This window comes from Typopeltis vanoorti, chromosome 5 (assembly GCF_054136105.1).
Source record: "Typopeltis vanoorti isolate ZY-2024b chromosome 5, IOZ_Tvanoo_1.0, whole genome shotgun sequence".
NCBI classification, from domain to species: domain Eukaryota; kingdom Metazoa; phylum Arthropoda; class Arachnida; order Uropygi; family Thelyphonidae; genus Typopeltis; species Typopeltis vanoorti.
Window position 1 is genome coordinate 29,322,919 of NC_143553.1, and position 18,108 is coordinate 29,341,026.

Here is an 18,108-nt window from a genome sequence, read left to right on the forward strand (position 1 = left end):
CTATTTCAAGTATGGATAAGTATTCCTGACTGCATGTCTGTTGAGTGTTTTTTTTACCACTGTGCTATCACTGCTTGTTTCATTTAGCAATTTTTCGAAGTATTTACTCCACACTTCAAGGATATCTTTTTCTCCAGATTTCATGTCGCCTTTATCATCTCTCATTTCTTTTACAATACTCTTTCCTCCATTTGTGAGCGTCTTCAACAACCTCCAGAACATCTTGCCACTTACTTGATATTTATTTTCTATGTTCTTACCAAAGTATTCCCATGACTTTTGTTTAGCTAGTTTTGCACAGTGATTAGCTTTCTTACATTTGTTTCTGTATTCTCTAAGAGCACAAGCTGACTTATTTACCAGGAATCTTTGATATGCTTTCTTCTTTTCCTTCACTGCCTCTTTAACTGACTGTGCCCACCATGGAATTCTGATTGTTCTATCCTTGCAGAAAACCTTACCATATGCCTCTCTGGCTGAATAAGTGTTTTCTTCAGGGCTTGCCACTGAATCTCCAAGGTTTGGTTCCTGTACTCAAACTCTTTCATTTTTTCTTGAATAATGCTTGATTATTTTAGTCTACAGTTCATATATGAGAGCCGCTCAACTTTTATTCGCTTTAAAACTTTGTTATATGTTCTTCTTTTCAATATGAAATTCAATTTTATCTGCTCAAGACTAAATAGTGAAGAGTGAGGTTTCGCTGAATAAATGATAGTCTTAAAATGTTTCCCCATAAAAAAAAATAAAAAAAATCCACTTGGCTCAAATCTGGTGAACATAGTGGCCAAGAGATTGGTCCACTTCTTTCAATTCGTCTGTTAGGAAAACTTTCATTCACTAACTGCCTAACACTGATAGCAAAGTGATAAGGTGCACCATCTTGCTGTAACAATATCATCTATAACTCCAAAGGTGCCCATTTTATAGATTGCCATGGACTTACAAGATTTTTCTACAAATGCCACACTTTTCTCACTTATATTGTGGTTTATCATTGATGAAACTATTTTTTAAACTTAGTCGTTGAGTAGGTTATGGAGTTTCTGTGTGGGGCATCTTTGTTATAATGGGTTCTACATGTTTGTACTGCAACTACAGACTTCAACTCAAGCTAACCCCAGCATACTCTTTACTTTCTCTTCTATTGATGCCACTTAGTCAATCCTAATTTTGCAAAAAAAAGTAAATAAATAAATAATTTTTTTTGCTAAACTGCAAAATAAAATAAATGAATCACTCTTAGTACATACTAAACTTCACTAAATTACATTTCTAATGTTTTTTACAGATTGATTTTATCATGTACAGAACAGAAGTTATAAATATTTAAATCTGCACTAGGCCTTTATAATGACCTTACACATGTGTGTGTGGACGTACAAAAATATTTTCTAAGGTTTATCTTAAATTAGGTATATTTTCCAAAAGCTAATGTATACATTTATCATCCACCCTGCAGTTCAAAATCAAATGTATTTTATATGATATGCCTATCAATATGTATACATGGACTGTATGATTTCAGTCTGCTAAAGGCTTAAAAAAACTCTTCTCATCATAATTTTTTTTTAATGTATCTTCCACCCACTAAAGGTTTAAGTAAACCTAGAGTACATTTGTAAATTAAGTGGATTAAGGATTAAAAAAAATTTTTATTTTATTAATGTGTTGTCAGGATGGCCGAGCGGTAGATGACATGTTGTGAATTCTGATCCACAAATGTAGGCATGAGTTCAAATTCTACTCCTGATAGAATTTTTTTAACTGTCTCCTTAGCGTAAACAGAAGAATGACAGTACATTGCGCCCTTCAATTTGAAAAGGGCCTAAGTTCAATTTTCGTCATGACAAGGGAATCTTTATATGGTTTTTATTCAATCTCATACAGAGATAGGATTTTTTTTCTCCTGGAAACTCAGGTTTTTCATTCCACATACAGACAAATCAGCCTTGAGGACACATGCAATTTACAGACAAAAAATACTAGTGGTGGTGAGCAGTAGATGGTGATGGTAGTTGCAGTTCACTGTAGTTGGTGGATTAAGTGGTGGAAACGGAGAGTTATAGAGTAGGTGCTCTCCCTCGATGAGTCTTTTGAGGTGTCATATAATAATAATAGTAGTAGTAATACTACTACCACTACTACTACTAATAATAATAATTTTATCATTTATTTTATTTTTTTAATAGTCTGGAAACCCTGCTCTAGAGACCAAATAAACAAACTGGAACCTTTTCAAGCCACTTCAGGCTCCAAATCAGCGAGACAGTGGTCTCACAATAGGCATAAAATTCATCTCCTGCTAACGTCTCTTTCATGTCACATGATGTGGATAACTCACTCCTGCTGGAGCCATTTACCTCAGTACATAACTATGTAATGAATGTACATATATATAGATGGCCACAATTTTTTTTCTTTCTGCAATTTTCTTTATTCACATTCTTCTTCAACTGTATCTTCTGAAGTCATCTTTTATAATAATAGTTTTATCATCTTTGCAAAAAAAATTAAGTAAACAATGTAATATTGTTAAAAATGTACAAAAAAATGGAAAATGTAAGGTATATTGCAACACCGAAATAGAAATCAACTGACCATGCATATACAAAAAAGTACTTGCCTTATTCAGCATAAAGCATTTTTATTTCTAAGATTTTGCAAAACTATTTTCATGGAATACTGTATGATAAGCTACTGTTGAAATTAAAAGGGAGGAAAGGATAGTCAAATGGTAGACTGGATACATAGACTGATTTGATAGAAGCTAGCCAGTTGTGTATGTGACAGCACAATGCCTCGTCAATCCTGTACACCACGTCATCCTTCTCCTCAAAGGAGAAGGATGACGTGGTGTACAGGATTCTGCTCTGAATTTATACATCAATAATATAATTCACATTTGAAAAAAAATATTCAACTGTTCGGATGATGCTAAAATTAGAAGAGAGATTGTGGCAGGTAGGTGATGATGTTAATTTTAGCATCATCTATGAACAGTTGAATATTTTGTTTCAAATGTGAATTATATTATTGATACAATATATAGTGTCTCTGTAGCGCAACTGGAAGAATGATGGTGTGTTGTGCCCTTCAATTGGAAAAAGCCTAAGTTCGATTCTTGTCATGATGGGAGGAATCTTTATATGGGTTTTTTCAATTGAAGGTGAGATAGCAGGGTTTTTTCTCCTGAAAATTCAGATTTTTCATCCTGCATATCGATAAATTGGCCTTTAGACACACACAGTTAACAGACAAAAAATACTAGTGGTGGTGAGCAGTAAATGGCATTGATGGAGATGAAGAGTTGTAGAGTAGGTGCCCTCCCTCGATGAATCTTTGGTGGTTTTTATTATTTCGTGACTCCATGGAGGTGTCACGAAATAATAAAAATATACATAAAACAAAAATATGATTGCATGCAGCTATGCAAATAATTTGTAAAATGTTTAAAACTTCATGCACTTTGTCTGAGAAGAAATGCAACTACCACAGTATATAAAATCTCTCTCTCTCTCAAGTGGTGACATTCCACCAGAGAATGACATACCGTTAGAGCAAGTGATAGTGGGCTCCATAGATAAGCAGATCATCTGCTGTCAGTAAGAAAAGATGTTCAAGATGACGGTGCCCTATGCAGAGCCTAGTAAGAACAACTTTCTCTCTCTTCTGTTCCTATGTGGACTAGAATTATTATTATTATTATTATTAAGTGACACCTCCAAAGATTCATCGAGGGAGAGCGTGCCAACAGCATCGAATGATTGATCTCCTTCCAACTACTAACTGCACTCAAACTTGCTTAACTTTTTGCAGAGTCATTAGTAGCAGAGGCTCTACCAATCAACCAACCTTTGCTGGCTAATGACAATGGTTAATTTCAGACTTAATCTCATGCATTCTGTTTGTTGCTGCACCATGCTAAGATAACTGCCACTGATGGGTTAATTTTCTTTTTATAAGCTATCTGTAGATTGTACAAAGGACTGACATACAGTAAGTGGACAAAGTCTGAGCTAAGCAAGCATCCACACAAGAAGTCTGGACACCATATTCAGACTGCATATGTGGATCCAATATGGCTGCAAATGAACATCTAGACCAAATGACTTTACTTGACCAAGTAACTGTAGAATTTGGTAGAGTACAAGGAATAATATGGCCTGTAAAGAAACTCAGTCTGTATAAATCACACATCATTTGTAGTTTATTATTATTATTAACAACATCAGATCTCCATGGAGTCCACACACACACTCATGCAAAACAATCATCCAACCGTGGCTTAAACCCATGCATTCAACTCACCAAAATGTGAGTAGAATGCATTTTTTGTCACTGAAAAATATTCTCCACATATCCTCACAGGATGGTGAGGGGTTTTAATCTGGTAACAACTCCTCACTAACCTATATGTCTCAATCATATCCCCTCTCCTTCTATTCACAAGGCTCTGACATATCCTGACAGTGACTTAGTGAACCTGTTCTGCACTCTCCAAGACATTCTCATCCTCCCCTTGAAAAACCGGTTTCCAAATCTGCACAGCAGTCCATATGTGACTTGATCAAGGCCTTATGCAAGGGAACCATAACCTCTTTGCTTCTGCATGCCAAGGTTCTCCGCATTTGTTGCCATAATTAACTGTGGTCTTAAAATTTTAACAACATGATCCTATTTTAAGTGTTTTATGTGGTGAAGTGCATATTGTATGGCATGCAGCTTAGCAGTATAAGTTACTGCTTTGAAGATGGATCGTATTGAAGACAATACTCAGGAAAAACAGCAGCTGATCCAACAGACAACTCTGATCTCAAACTGTCCATACAAACTGGTAAAAAACTGGAGTACCTCTGGGTGTTAAAGAGCTGCTGGTAGATTAATAATGGGGTAAGCAACTTCCATATTAGGAACACTGAAAAGTAGCTTGGGGGAGGATTATCATATTCAGAGCAGTTAATATTGTCTACATTAAATGATGGGAGCAGTATAACCTCTTTCATAAGATGACAGTCTAGTGCCTATTATACTGAATATTTCAATATATAGGAAAAAATATCTAGTCTATATACAATGTTCAGGCAAACATTTTATTTTTAAGAACTAGTTAAAGGGATCACTTAAAAGTCAAAGCCAGATAACTGGGAGAAGGCCTTTGCATCATCTTTAAGGAGCGAGGAGAACCGACCAGGGTTTCTGGCCTAATGTCAAATCCTCACCTTCAAGTGGAGTGCCCCATTAGTAGGTATCCAAACAAACTGAACAAACAACGACGGACTGACTATTTAGGAAATAAGCCGACCAAACTGTATTCTCTATTGGCTTAAACCAGAAATAAACATAATAGTGAGATTTCATGCAGAATGGTGCATCACCCAGGTTACAAAAGGTCCGTGCTGTTTTCATCATGCAGCCAAAGCAAACAGTGAAAAGTCATCTACTCCAACACAAATCTAAGAGAATAAGAAGAAGAACAACAACAAACCCAACATCAGAAGAACTGAAAATACGGGCTATCAACATAAGGAGCATCAATGGAAAAAAAATCAAACTTGCAGAAGGACTATAAAAGTTCCACATAGATATAATTGCATTACCGAAATAAAGAAGAATAAAATGGGTGAGATCTTAGTATAGGGTATTATATTTGTGATAGAAGTTTAACCACCTTACCGGCTATTATGGATCAAATATGCATCCCGATACACTTCGTATCCATCATATATTTAAATGTAATATCAACGGTATTACAATTTTAATATGCACTTCGCATCCATGGTAACTTGGACGTATATATACGTCCTGGCCATAGCGTGGAATGAAACAGCACTAGGAAACAATTAAAAATAGTATTTAATGTTTCCAATATTCATCTCAGTTACAGAGACATTGTCAAGGAAGTATCAGTGTTTCCCATATTTTGAGAAGTTTTATGCAACCATATTTATTTAAATTAGGCTGAATTTTTAAGAACAGCAGAAGATTCCAAAAAGTCTTTCTTTTCTAAATTTACTGTGATGGAGCATGATGGTTTTCAACTGATTCTGTGAGCTGTATCCAAAGCATGGCCTGCAAGGCAAAATTGACCATAGTCATGACTGCAAGTGTATTTTTTATGTTCTTCCATTCAGATAGTAGCTGATCTTCCTGTCTGTCCATAGTAGACCAACATGCAGAAACAAGGATGTTCAAGAAAAGCAGACAGTGAAACTGTTTGCTTGTTCCAACATAAAAGTGTGCATATGTTCCTATAAACTGAAAAGGACAGGTTACCATTAGAAAGGCCAGACTATTATTAGTTTCCTTTTCCATTGCAAATTGAATTCTAGGGTGAAGGCTATTTGAGGTGAACTGAAAAGTATCTAATGTGTCTTGGCCATGAGACCAAATAGAAAAGACATCATCTACATACCTCAATCAGATAGAAGGTTTTAGAGCAGCTGAGTAGGGAAATGGACAATGTAACTCATTTGTACCTAATGTATCACAGAAGGCTGTTCTCCTGATGCAGAAGTGAAGGAATTTTTCAAGTCATTAGAGCAGGTAGCTGAAAAAGAAAAATGGAAAAAGTGGTCCTTCTTGGAGATGTGAAAACAGAATTAGAAATGAATCCCACTAGGCATTGAGAAACATTTTTGGAAAATTTCAAGAAAAGGGGGCAAGACTAATAATAATGGTAAGCACTTGCTGGATTTCTGCTTATATACAGACCATGTCATTCCTAACACCATGTTTCAACATAAAGGTGTACATATGTTCATGTGGAGAGAACACTAGAAATAAAAGCCTCATTCAATGAAGATATCATTATCATTGTTGATAGTGATATCTTCATGCTGGTTCAGGATACAAGAGTATACAGAGAATTTGAAACTGGAAGTAATCATCACTTTGTTTTAAGTATTTAAGTAGAATGAAAATGCATATAACATCGAAAAAAACAATATGTAAGAAAGTTTTGGAATGATTTCCTTTCATCCTTATGGATGGTAGGGGCAGCTATGCTACCATACTAGGGAAGTGACTATGAGCAAGGTGGTCTCCCCGTTGCCTTCCTTGCCGTGCTATATCCTATGGCTGTATTCCACAGGTTCCCTGTTCACAACACAGTTGACATTTTCAACAATTCTACCTATTTTCATTGTCTTTGTCATGCTGACCTTCATACCATATCTATTACAACAGTTATTCAATTTAGTCAGAGCATCTTGTTGCAAACATGTAGCGGATTTATTTAGAAGTATAACATCGTCTGCATAAAGCAAAGAGCTGACATTAACATCTCCAATTCTGATATCATGTTTAATACTAATTTCCTTTATAATGTGATCAATATAGATAATGAATAACAGAGAGGATAATGTGCATCCTTGTCTCACACCAGATTTAACATTAAACCATCTTCCTGTACTTACTTCAATTCTAACTGCTGACTTACAACTCAAATAAAGACTAAGTATTGTTTGATATAATGCCCCATTAACATCATATAACTGTAGCGTATTTAATAGCTTCTCTCTCGGCACCTTGTCATATGCCTTTTCCAGATCGACAAAACTTAAATACAGATCTTTGTTATATTCCCATACTTTCTCAACTGTTTCTCGTAAAGTGAAGATCTGATACTGACAGCCTCTATTTGGCCTGAATCTAGCTTGTTCTTCACCAAGCCTTTCTTCCACAATTCTTCTCAACTGTTTCTCAAGTATACTTGCATAGATCTTGCCAGGAACACTCAGTAGGGAAATACCTCTGTAATTCTCACATTCAGTTTTATTTCCCTTTTTATATATGGGCACTATTAGATCTCTACTACAATCATAGGGAATTCGTCCCTCTGTCCAGGCATTCTGAACTATACAGTGCAGCCACTGTAAGACTTTTATACCACCATACTTCAGCATTTCTGGTCGAATATCATCTACTTCTGCTGCCTTTTCACATTTCAAGCCTTTGATGGCTTTTTCTACTTCAAGTATGGATATGTATTCCTGACTGTATGCCTGTTGAGTGTTTTTTACCACTGTGCTCTGACTGCTTGTTTCATTTAGCAATTTTTCAAATTACTCCATACTTCAAGGATATCTTTTTCTCCCATTCTCATGTCACCTTTATCATCTCAAACTCCTTTTACTCTTTCCTACATTTCTAAGCTTCTTCAACAACCTCCGGAATATCTTACCACCTTCTTGATATTTATTTTCAATGTTCTTGCCAAAGTCCTCCCATGACTTTTGTTTAGCTAGTTTTACACACTGTTTAGCTTTCTTACATTTGTCTCTGTATTCTCTAAGAGCAAAAGTCGACTTATTTGCCAGGAACTTTTGATATGCTTTCTTCTTTTCCTCCACTGCCTCTTTAACTTCCTGTGTCCACCATGGAGTTCTGATTTTTCTATCCTTGCAGACAACCTCACCACATGCCTCTCTGGCTAAATCAATGAGAGTTTTCTTCAAGGCTTGCCATTGAATCTCCAAGGTTTGGTTCCTGTTCTCAAACTCTTTCATTTTTTCTTCAATAATCTTTGTGTATTTTAGTCTACAGTTCACATCTGAGAGCTGCTCAACTTTTATTCACTTTAAAACTTTCTTATATGTTATTCTTTTCAATATGAAATTCAATTTTATCCTGCTCAAGACTAAATAGTGATCACTTCCAATTTCAAATCCTCTGTACACTCTGGTGTCCTGCACCAGGGAGAAAACATCACTATCAACAATAACATAGTCAATGAGACTTTTCTTATCCCTTGCTGCTTCTCTCTCTCCATGTGAATTTGTGCACATTTTTATGTTGGAACATGGTGTTGGTAATAACCAGTCCATGTCCTGAGCAGAAATCCAACAGGTATTTGCCATTATTATTAGCTTTGCTCTTTTCTCCAAATTTACCCAAAATATTTTTGTATGTCTGACAATCATTTCCTACTCTGCTATTTAGATCTCCAACAAGGACCAACTTTTCCTTTTTCATTGTGTCAGTTGCTTTTTCTAAAGCATCAAAAAATTCCTCCACTTCTACCTTAGTAGAACTTTCTGTGGGACCATAGGCACAAATAAGTCTTGCTGTCCAATTCCCCATTCTGATATTTGCCCACATCACTCTACTTGAGACTGCCTGCCACTCAAGAAGATTAGCCTCGTATTTTGTGTTGAATACTATGGCTACTCCTTCTTTTCCTTGATTGTCATTTCCTGAATATAGCATTTTGTATTTATTGCTAAGAAAGATCTCACCAGTTTTTGTCTTTTTTGTTTCAGTCACCTCTATTATGTCGATGTGGTACTTATGTAATTCCTCAGCTAGCTCCATTTCTTTGCCATTCAGGCTTCTTATGTCGATAGTACCAATCTTTAACTCTGGTGATGTTGAGTTGGGGTGTGTTTTCAGATTTATTCCAGTAGCTGACTTTTCACTGCTCGTCCTGGTTCCCTGGTGAAAACAACGGGTCCGTGTTTAACCGAGCAACGAACCAGCAGGCATGAAATTTTGTCGTGTTGTGCCATCATTTTGTATATTGGTTTAAGCCAATAAGAATACAATTTGGTCAGCTAATTCCCAAATTGCCAACCCATTCTCGTTCGTTCAGTATCCAGGTAGATATCCAACAGGGTGCACCACGAGAAGGTGAGGATTGGACATTAGGTCAGTTCTCCGCATTCCTTTAAAGGCTATGTGGAGGTCTCCTCTCAGTTATACAGCTTTGACCCTTAAGCACCCCCTTTCACTCTGGATTATTTACCCATTTTCAAGAAATAATCCTCCTTTCTCATCTGTCTCTTCTATGTACTACAGGCAGAATGCTATCATACACACACGTAGGTCCATGGACAGAAAGAATACATAAAATTCCCTCTGTGATTTAATACTTTCACTATTCTTATTGAGTACTAAGAATTGCTAGAAGTTTGCAATTTAAACTAATAAGGAAGTGGATAGCCAAACTTCACTAAAGATCATAATACCAAATCTTATGATACCCTTTGCTGACAGTTTTGTTACATGCAAACAAACAAGCAGAGGAGATGAATGAATTCAACAAATGAAGAAGCACTAATGCAAAATATACTTAAAATTAATGTGTCACTGCAGCATAGGATTTAAGAGTATTTTGAAGGTCTATTTCTATTATTTTATTATTATTATACGGGCACCTCAATAGAGTCCAAAGACTCATCACAGGAGACTCGATCTATCCACACAATCTATCATACCTCTCCTTGAATCCATTAATAGAAAAAGCACTCACAACTGACTCTGGTAACCTATTCCACTCGTTCACCACTCTCCAAGCAAAATATCTAATCCTTACAACCCTATTGACCATACCTTTATTCACCTTCCAGAGATGATCGATTGCTCTGGTCCCTCTAGCCAAATGCTGGAAAATGTCCCATACATCTCTCCTATAAAATCCTTTAAGCAACTTAAATGTTTCTATCACATCACCACTTTTTTCTCCTATCAATCAACTTCTGCAATCTACACACCTTCAATCTATCCTCATAGGGCACATTCCACAAACCACTCACCATCTTGGTCACTTGCCTCTGAATCCTGTCCACTGCTCCCACATCCCCAAGAAACCCAGGGGACCAAACTTGAGAACAGTAATCCATATGTGGATGTATCAAGGCCTTATAAAGAGGAATTACAACTTCCTTATTTCTACCATAGCAACCTTAGCAATATGTCCTCTAAAACTTTAACTCTCTGTCTACCACCAGCCCTAAATCGGTAGCTTCATCTATTTCCTGGAGTACAGTGCCATCAGTGTGATAAATGGCTTGTAATCTATTTATCCCAAAGTGCATAACTTTACATTTTTCGACATTAAACTGCCACCCATTAACTTTTGCCCATACTGATAGCCTATTTAAATTGTCCTGCAAGCTTTCCACATCACCTTGAATTAACTATTACGCTACCTAATTTTGCATCATCAGCAAAAACAACTGAATATTTTTTTTCGGGTTATTTCCTATATCATTTATGTACAAATTAAACAGCAATGGTCCCAGCAATGAACCTTGTGGCACACCACTAGTCACCTGCTTTTGCCTCGATTCTGCCCCTCCATATACCACTTTTTGATATTGGTCCAGCAGCCACCCTATTATCCAGTGTCATATCCATCAACATTTGTTCTAATTTTGCATAAGTGATTCTGTCAAATGCCTTTGCAAAATCCAGCAAAATCATCATGTAGCCATTTCCTTTATCCAACTCAGCTGTTAATCTATTATAAAAAGTTAGTGAATTACTAAGGCATGACCGACACTTCACAAAACCATGTTGACCCTCATACAGTATCGTATTTTTATCTATCCATTCTTAAATTCTCTTTTTTACCAATTTTTCTGATAGTTTTACCACCACGCCTGAGATATTGATTGGGCTATAATTTGCTACTGTTGTCTTAGAACCTCCCTATGCAAAGGAATAATTTTGCCCTCTTTCCACTCCCTTGGAACTCTACCAGAGCTGAGACTTAAATTAAACAGCTGAGTCAAAGGAATTGCCAGTTCTCTAGCACATTCTTGCAAAACCCTAGCTGATATCCCATCTAATCCCACAGCTGTATTTACATTGAGATTCTGCAATATCGTAAGGATCTCCAATTCATCCACCTCTGTTCCCACATTAGTGTCTGTGACATTGGTTACAGCAGTCAGTAACCTCACTAGGAAGATATATTCTTACAAATTGGTCACTCAGTAACTCAACTATTTTATCCACTTCCATCTCCTCGTGACCAACATCACTCATTAAGGATCTCCCATAGTCATTCTTCCTCTTTCTTGCCACATAATAAAAGAACTCTTTGGGATTTCATTTGGCCTGCTTGGCTAAATTCTTCTCATAATCTGAATTTGCCTTCATTGCCATGCTGGTCACCTTTCTTGCCTGAGTCTTGTACTGTTCATGAATTTGCTGATCACTTTTCTCTTTATATACCTTCCACAACATTTTCTTCTTCTGCTGCTCGTGCTTAATGATATTATTCATCCATCTAACTCCTACCTGATTAACCCTCCTTACCCGAAGTAAACAATTTAATACTGCTTCCTCTAAATGACCTTTAACTATATCCCAAGCACTAACATTCTTACCCTGCAATGTTTTATGCCATTGGTACAGATTTAAGCTTCTTTCTAGGCATGTCATAATCATACGCCTTGTAGTTACACAAAAACCCCTTCTCCATAGAATATTCCTCATGGTTTACAAAATCCCAAGTCAAGACCGCATGGTCACTTTCACCAATTGGAGGCAATCAACTTGGCTATGGATAACTCTTCTGATCCTATGACCAGGTCCAATATTCTCCCACCCCTAGTCCCCTCCATCACATGCTGCCTTCAATACCGTCGACAGGGTGTAGCATGGAGTCAGCCTGTCTCACGGCACCCACTTAATAAGGGCGCTCCATACAGCAACAAGATATTTTACAACATCTGATGTAGATTCAATAGTTTTATTTGAAGAATTAAAAATTCTCTCAAAAATAATACAAGACAAAAGTGGTCCAAATTTTATCATATATATATAAAACCAAATTCTTGTAGAAAAATATCCCAATATAACCACCACCCTAAGGATATTGTTAACAATTCCTATTAGTGTAGCAAGTTCAGAAAGAAATTTTTCCAAACTTAAACTGATTAAAATTATTTGCAAACAGCAATGACCCAAGCAAGATTGGTTGGTCTAGCAACTATATCGATGAAGGCAGACATAGCTTATAATTTAAATTTAGAAGAGCTTAAAAACAGTTCTATTGTGCAATATCCCCATAGAGCAAACATCTAATTAATATTATTATGTAATCGTTTTGCATTAATGTTTCTCTTGTAATAAAAACAAAATAGCAATTGGAGATTTTCTTATATTTTTGTCTTATAATCCATTAGGGGGGATATTTAATTGTTTGCCTCAGAGCACGACCTAATCTGGCAATGGCCCTGGCTGCTTTAAGTAATTATCTCTCAGCAGGTGTATAAATTTTATTTCCTTTCTGCCATGTGATCTTTCTTCCTTCCAGTCTATATCTTCATAGTTGAAGTTCCCCATAATAATATGGAGGACTTCACATGACCTGTACTCATTGTACTAATTTGGCAATGCATGTCCTCCATCTGTGGAATTTCCTGGACTATAGCAACAACCAACTGTATATTTTGTCTTATTGGTCTTAATCTCACACCAGACTGCTTCAAATGAACAGCCACCCTCCAGCCTGTCTCCTATTCTTTTTGGTTGCAATTCAACTGCTATCATCAACAGTACTCCTCCCCCATCCTATCTTCTCTATCTTCCCTGAAAATACTAAATCTGAAACCTGAAATAAAATAAATCTGAAATACTAAACCTGAAAATACTGAAAATACTACATTCAATCCCTGTAACTACATCAGCTACTGTTAGCCAAGTCTCATTAATGCCTATAATTTTTGGCAAGGTTGCGCTATTCAATGCCAAAAACACGTCCCTCTTGTTCCTGATAGTTCTGGCATTAGTATATAAAAAGGCAACATCACTTTATTCCCCCTACCCACCCACCTTTACTTTCTGAATTGACTAACCTATTCAATATTTTTGCTTGAGAGACTAAATTCCTCACTTGGTTATTCTCACGCTCACTTGCTTCATGGTTTCCTTCACACAAACTCACTTACTTCCACCCTAATTGCTTAAGTTTCCCTGAATTTGCAGGTATAATTTGCAGTAGTGCTCTTAAAAGTATGATAACCAATCATACTGTTAAGGTATTTTTTTCTTTTTACTCATACAATTTTTGTCCTCTTATTTTTTTTTTTTTCTGAAAATGTATCTCTTTTTAATTTCAAGTAACAATCTGTAGGGATAACAAAATGCAAATGAAAATGCAAGATTGGATAAATTTGAAGAATTTATAATAGTTTTCAGAGTAATCTATTATTTCTATTAAAAGTATGCATGAGTGCATTCAATCTTAAATCAGGTATAATCTTTAAGCATAAGAATTAGCTTTGTTATCAATAAAAATTTCTTAATCTCCAAAGAGGGGGAAAAAGATTACAATAAATCATTTTGTGATGTAAGCAGATGTAAATTATGCAAGTGCAAGCAAAACTGAGTCACTTTATTAATATAAAAAAAAAATTGCTATTTACTGATGAAAATGGATAGCAGACTGGGGGGGGGGGAAACATAGAACGAAATAACATTATTATGGTTTTTATCACTATCTAGCCTACTTTCCATATTTTCTAAAGTTTCAAAAACAAAAAGTCTTGCCATATCAAAAATGTACATTTAATGATAACTCAGAAATGACATATCCAAAGTTCAAAAATTGTTCACAAAACTTATGAACCCTGCAGTATAAAAGAGCTGACAGAAATCAAAGTCAAATATAATCTAAATTATACATTCAATTACCATTAATTCAAATAAAACAGTAGGTAAAGTACTTTGGGCAAAGAAAGCACAATAGCTAATTGCAGTTTTTAAAAATTTGTTCTTTTATATTACTAGTGTCACATGCCCCTTTCAGAATACTATATGACAAAAACTGCATCCTCTTCAGTTTCAACAGGAGTTGAAACTGAAGAGGCTGGAGGAGCAGAACCAACTAGTAACATGGAAATGGGGATAGTTGGCTTATGAAGTTAGCATGTTGACTATGAAGGAGGGAAAGATAAAAAATATCTGTTTGAGGAGTGAAGTTTAACTGAAATGCCAACAATGTGGTTTCAGAGCTATCAGAAATATTTGGTGTTATGGCAGAAGCAAGTAACACTCTGATGTCAGTTTATTCTCTCTATTAATTGTGTAAGTTCTAATGACTGGTTTGTCTGTTTTGTCCAAATTTCAGAGAAGATATTCAAATTTCTGCTGCAGATACTAAACTGGGGAGAATACTGGGAGACAGCTTTGAATTATGCACAAATCAAAAATCAGCAGCCCAAGTACACTGAGCCTGCAACATCCTGCTAATCAAATATTCTTCTGGATTCCACTCAGCCATATACTCACCGTTGATGTCTGTCTGTCAACACCCCCTTCTCCCTGTCACCAGTTTCATATACATCTCTATTTGCTCCAATTTAGATACACGAGCCCTGTATATGGTATTGGGACAGATGCCTAGGATGCCAGTTACAAGATATTTTATCGAAACTCTCAACTAAATATTATTATTATATCACACCTCCAAAGACTCATCGAGGGAGGGCATCTACTCTACAACTCTTTGTCTCACTACTCCACCAACCTTCATCATCTAACACCAACACCATCTATGGCCGCCTACCACCACTAGTACTTTCACAGACAATCACAAACATTAATGCCCACAGCAGAATTCAAACTCGCAGCCTTTTGGCTGGAGAGCAGATACGCTAACCACTCTGACAACAATAAGGCACCCAAACTACAATGCCAAAAGCACCAAAAACCCTGATACATTATTCTGTCCAATACCTTTGCAAAGCCCAATAACTTCATAGTGTAGACATATTCTTGAAGTCAACTGTTACTTTGTTTTAAAAAAAAAAAAAATTTAATTACCAAAGCAGGATTTCCCTTTACAAAGTGGTGTTTCTCCCATTCGGAGTCATATTATTACTATCCACCCATTACTGAATTCTGGTCTTAACTGTTTCAAAACCTTAACCACCATATCAGAAATACTGACAGGCATATAATTTGCAAGGTCTGGCTTAGAGCTTCCCTTATGTAATGAAATTATTTGCAAATTGTGACAGAAATTGGGTGCTTCAACATAAAGAAGGATATCTCCACAGTGGTCTATCGATAGTCCACATTTTCATTCTTATTATTATTATTACTATGGGCGATTCCAGGGAGTCCTTAGACTCATCGAGGGAGGCCCTAAACATCATGTCCACATAACTATGCGACATTCTCACAGTATCTATCATACCTTGCCTTGAACTCATTCACTGTCATAGCATCCACAACAGACTCTGGCAGCTTATTCCACTCATTTACCACTCTAAAAGTAAAGAACCCAGCTCTAACACCCTTGCTAACCACACTCTTTCCCAGCTTCCATAGGTGTCCCCCTAGTTCTCCCACCACCAGTCCTGATCTCAAAAATATCCTCTGAATTAATTCTATAGTAACCCTTTAGCAATTTGTATGTCTCAATCATATCTTCCCTTTTCTGCCTATCAACTAATTTCTGCAACTGCAACCCACAAATCTTTAACCTGTTCTCATAAGGTTCATTCCATAGACCTGCTATCATCTTGGTCACTCACCTCTGGATCCTCTCCACCTCCTCCCCATCAAGAAGAAACCTAGGTGACCAAATCTGGGCACAGTAATCGAGATGAGGTCTTATCAAGGCTCGGTACAGAGGTACAATAACTGGCTTGTCTCTGCTCATCAAAGTATTTTTCAACAACCGAGTCGAAGCTGATTTTGCCACTTTTGCAATGTGCCCCTTAAACTTCATCTCCCTATCCACCAACACTCCCAAGTCCCACACCTCATCAATCTCCTGGAGTACAGTTCCACCAATGTGGTATACTGCTGCTAATCTTTTCACCCCGAAATGTATAACCTTACATTTTGTCACATTAAATTCTTGCAATAAAATATGCTGTTGACATTAGAAACATGAACTGGCAGACAGGCAAATGCTCCTGCTATCTTGGAAATTAACAGAACTATTTTACGATACAGATTATTGATCAAAAACAGAACATAATGTCAATGCATTTTAATTTATTGGTGTTTGTAAAAAACGTTACACTGAATTTGTGATTAATAATGAATGCAAATAACGAATTCTGTTATATAGCTATTCTCAACGTTAATTTGTACTCTAGGCAGAACGATGGATCACTGCACTCTTCGAATGGTAAAGACTGGCTCGATTCTTGGCATAACAAGTGGAATCTTTATGTGAACAGCTTCAAGTGAATGCGAGTTAGCCAACTCACTTTCATTTTAAGCAGTTTCACAGGGGGAAATCTTTCTACTCCAATAGTTAAGTGGGGTAGAAGGGTTCCCTCTTCTCTCGGATTTTTCGTTCCATACAGGTTAATCAACCAGAAAACGCACGTAAAAATACTATTAGTGGGTGGTAGATGGCGTGCTATGTAATTTCGTGGAATGCCTATAGTGGCACGCAATGAAATATTAGTATTAGACTGTGGAGAAATGAATAGCACTATGAAAGATTACCCACCTACAACTCACGTCGTGGGACAAATACAAAAAATATATGTAGTAACATGATGAGCGTGTGTACTTTTTTTTTATTATTTGCACGTGCATACGTATAGCGCTCTGATTAAAATTAGAAAACAACACATAGATTCCATCTACTGATACTGGTATAATTCAATTTGCAGTTATGCGATTATATTATAAAAATAAAGAAATTATGCGATCAGCTACCTCCAACAAATTAAAAGAAGACTGACCACTCATTATTCACAAAGAAAATAAACTAGCACTGATAAACCACATTGCGCAACGCAACACAACACGTGACCGAATACTAGCGTTCACTACGAAGGAAATGACGTTCAACCAGGGTGACCACCCAGCAGAATAATTTTATACCAACTTATGCAGGAAAAAGGTACTACTAGATCTGAAAAAAAAAAAAGTAGTAGTTTTTATGTAACATTTTATGTAAATAATGTAACATTAAATTTTCAGGTATTTGATATGTTATTTACATATATAGGGTTACAACTCACAAGAAAAACACTGGAAGTATTTATTCATTATTTTTAACAGATTTTGCTAAATTGATTAACTCTTCAGAACTAATAAAGTCTATAGCTGATGAATGTTTCAATTTATCTTTTGTCAAAAGGAGTTCATTCATAAAGAGAGTTTGTAGTTAATTTCTTTATTTTATTTTTATTTATTGTCACTGCTGAAAATATTCTTTCAGTTGCTGCTGATGAATGAGGGAGGCACAGTACAGCTTTAATTAATGTTGTTAAATTAGGAAACATTTTTTCTCCTAACGCATTTTTCATATCAAAAACTTTATTCCAAAAAATTATGAATTCTTGACCTTTTTCCAATGCTTCTACAGTCTTCAATAGTTGCCATTCTCTGTCGAGGTCT

The 18,108-nt window shown here is 36.2% G+C and overlaps 1 protein-coding gene across 3 annotated transcripts in view; it reads right to left on the reverse strand.

Annotated features, from left to right (window-relative positions):
* Window positions 1-17,547, reverse strand: part of LOC150106278 (protein FRA10AC1 homolog) — a 242,899-nt gene extending 225,352 nt beyond the window's left edge. Inside the window, exon 1 of one of the 3 annotated variants that reach the window (XM_090393066.1) lies at window positions 17,422-17,547. In XM_090393066.1, coding sequence (XP_090249192.1) covers window positions 17,422-17,454 — 33 coding nt within the window. In that variant the 5' untranslated portion in view covers window positions 17,455-17,547. Of the gene's footprint in view, window positions 1-17,209; window positions 17,334-17,421 lie in introns of those variants that run through there. The other 2 variants (XM_090393069.1, XM_090393068.1) reach the window with 2 other exon arrangements.
* Between the last annotated feature and the right edge of the window lie 561 nt (window positions 17,548-18,108).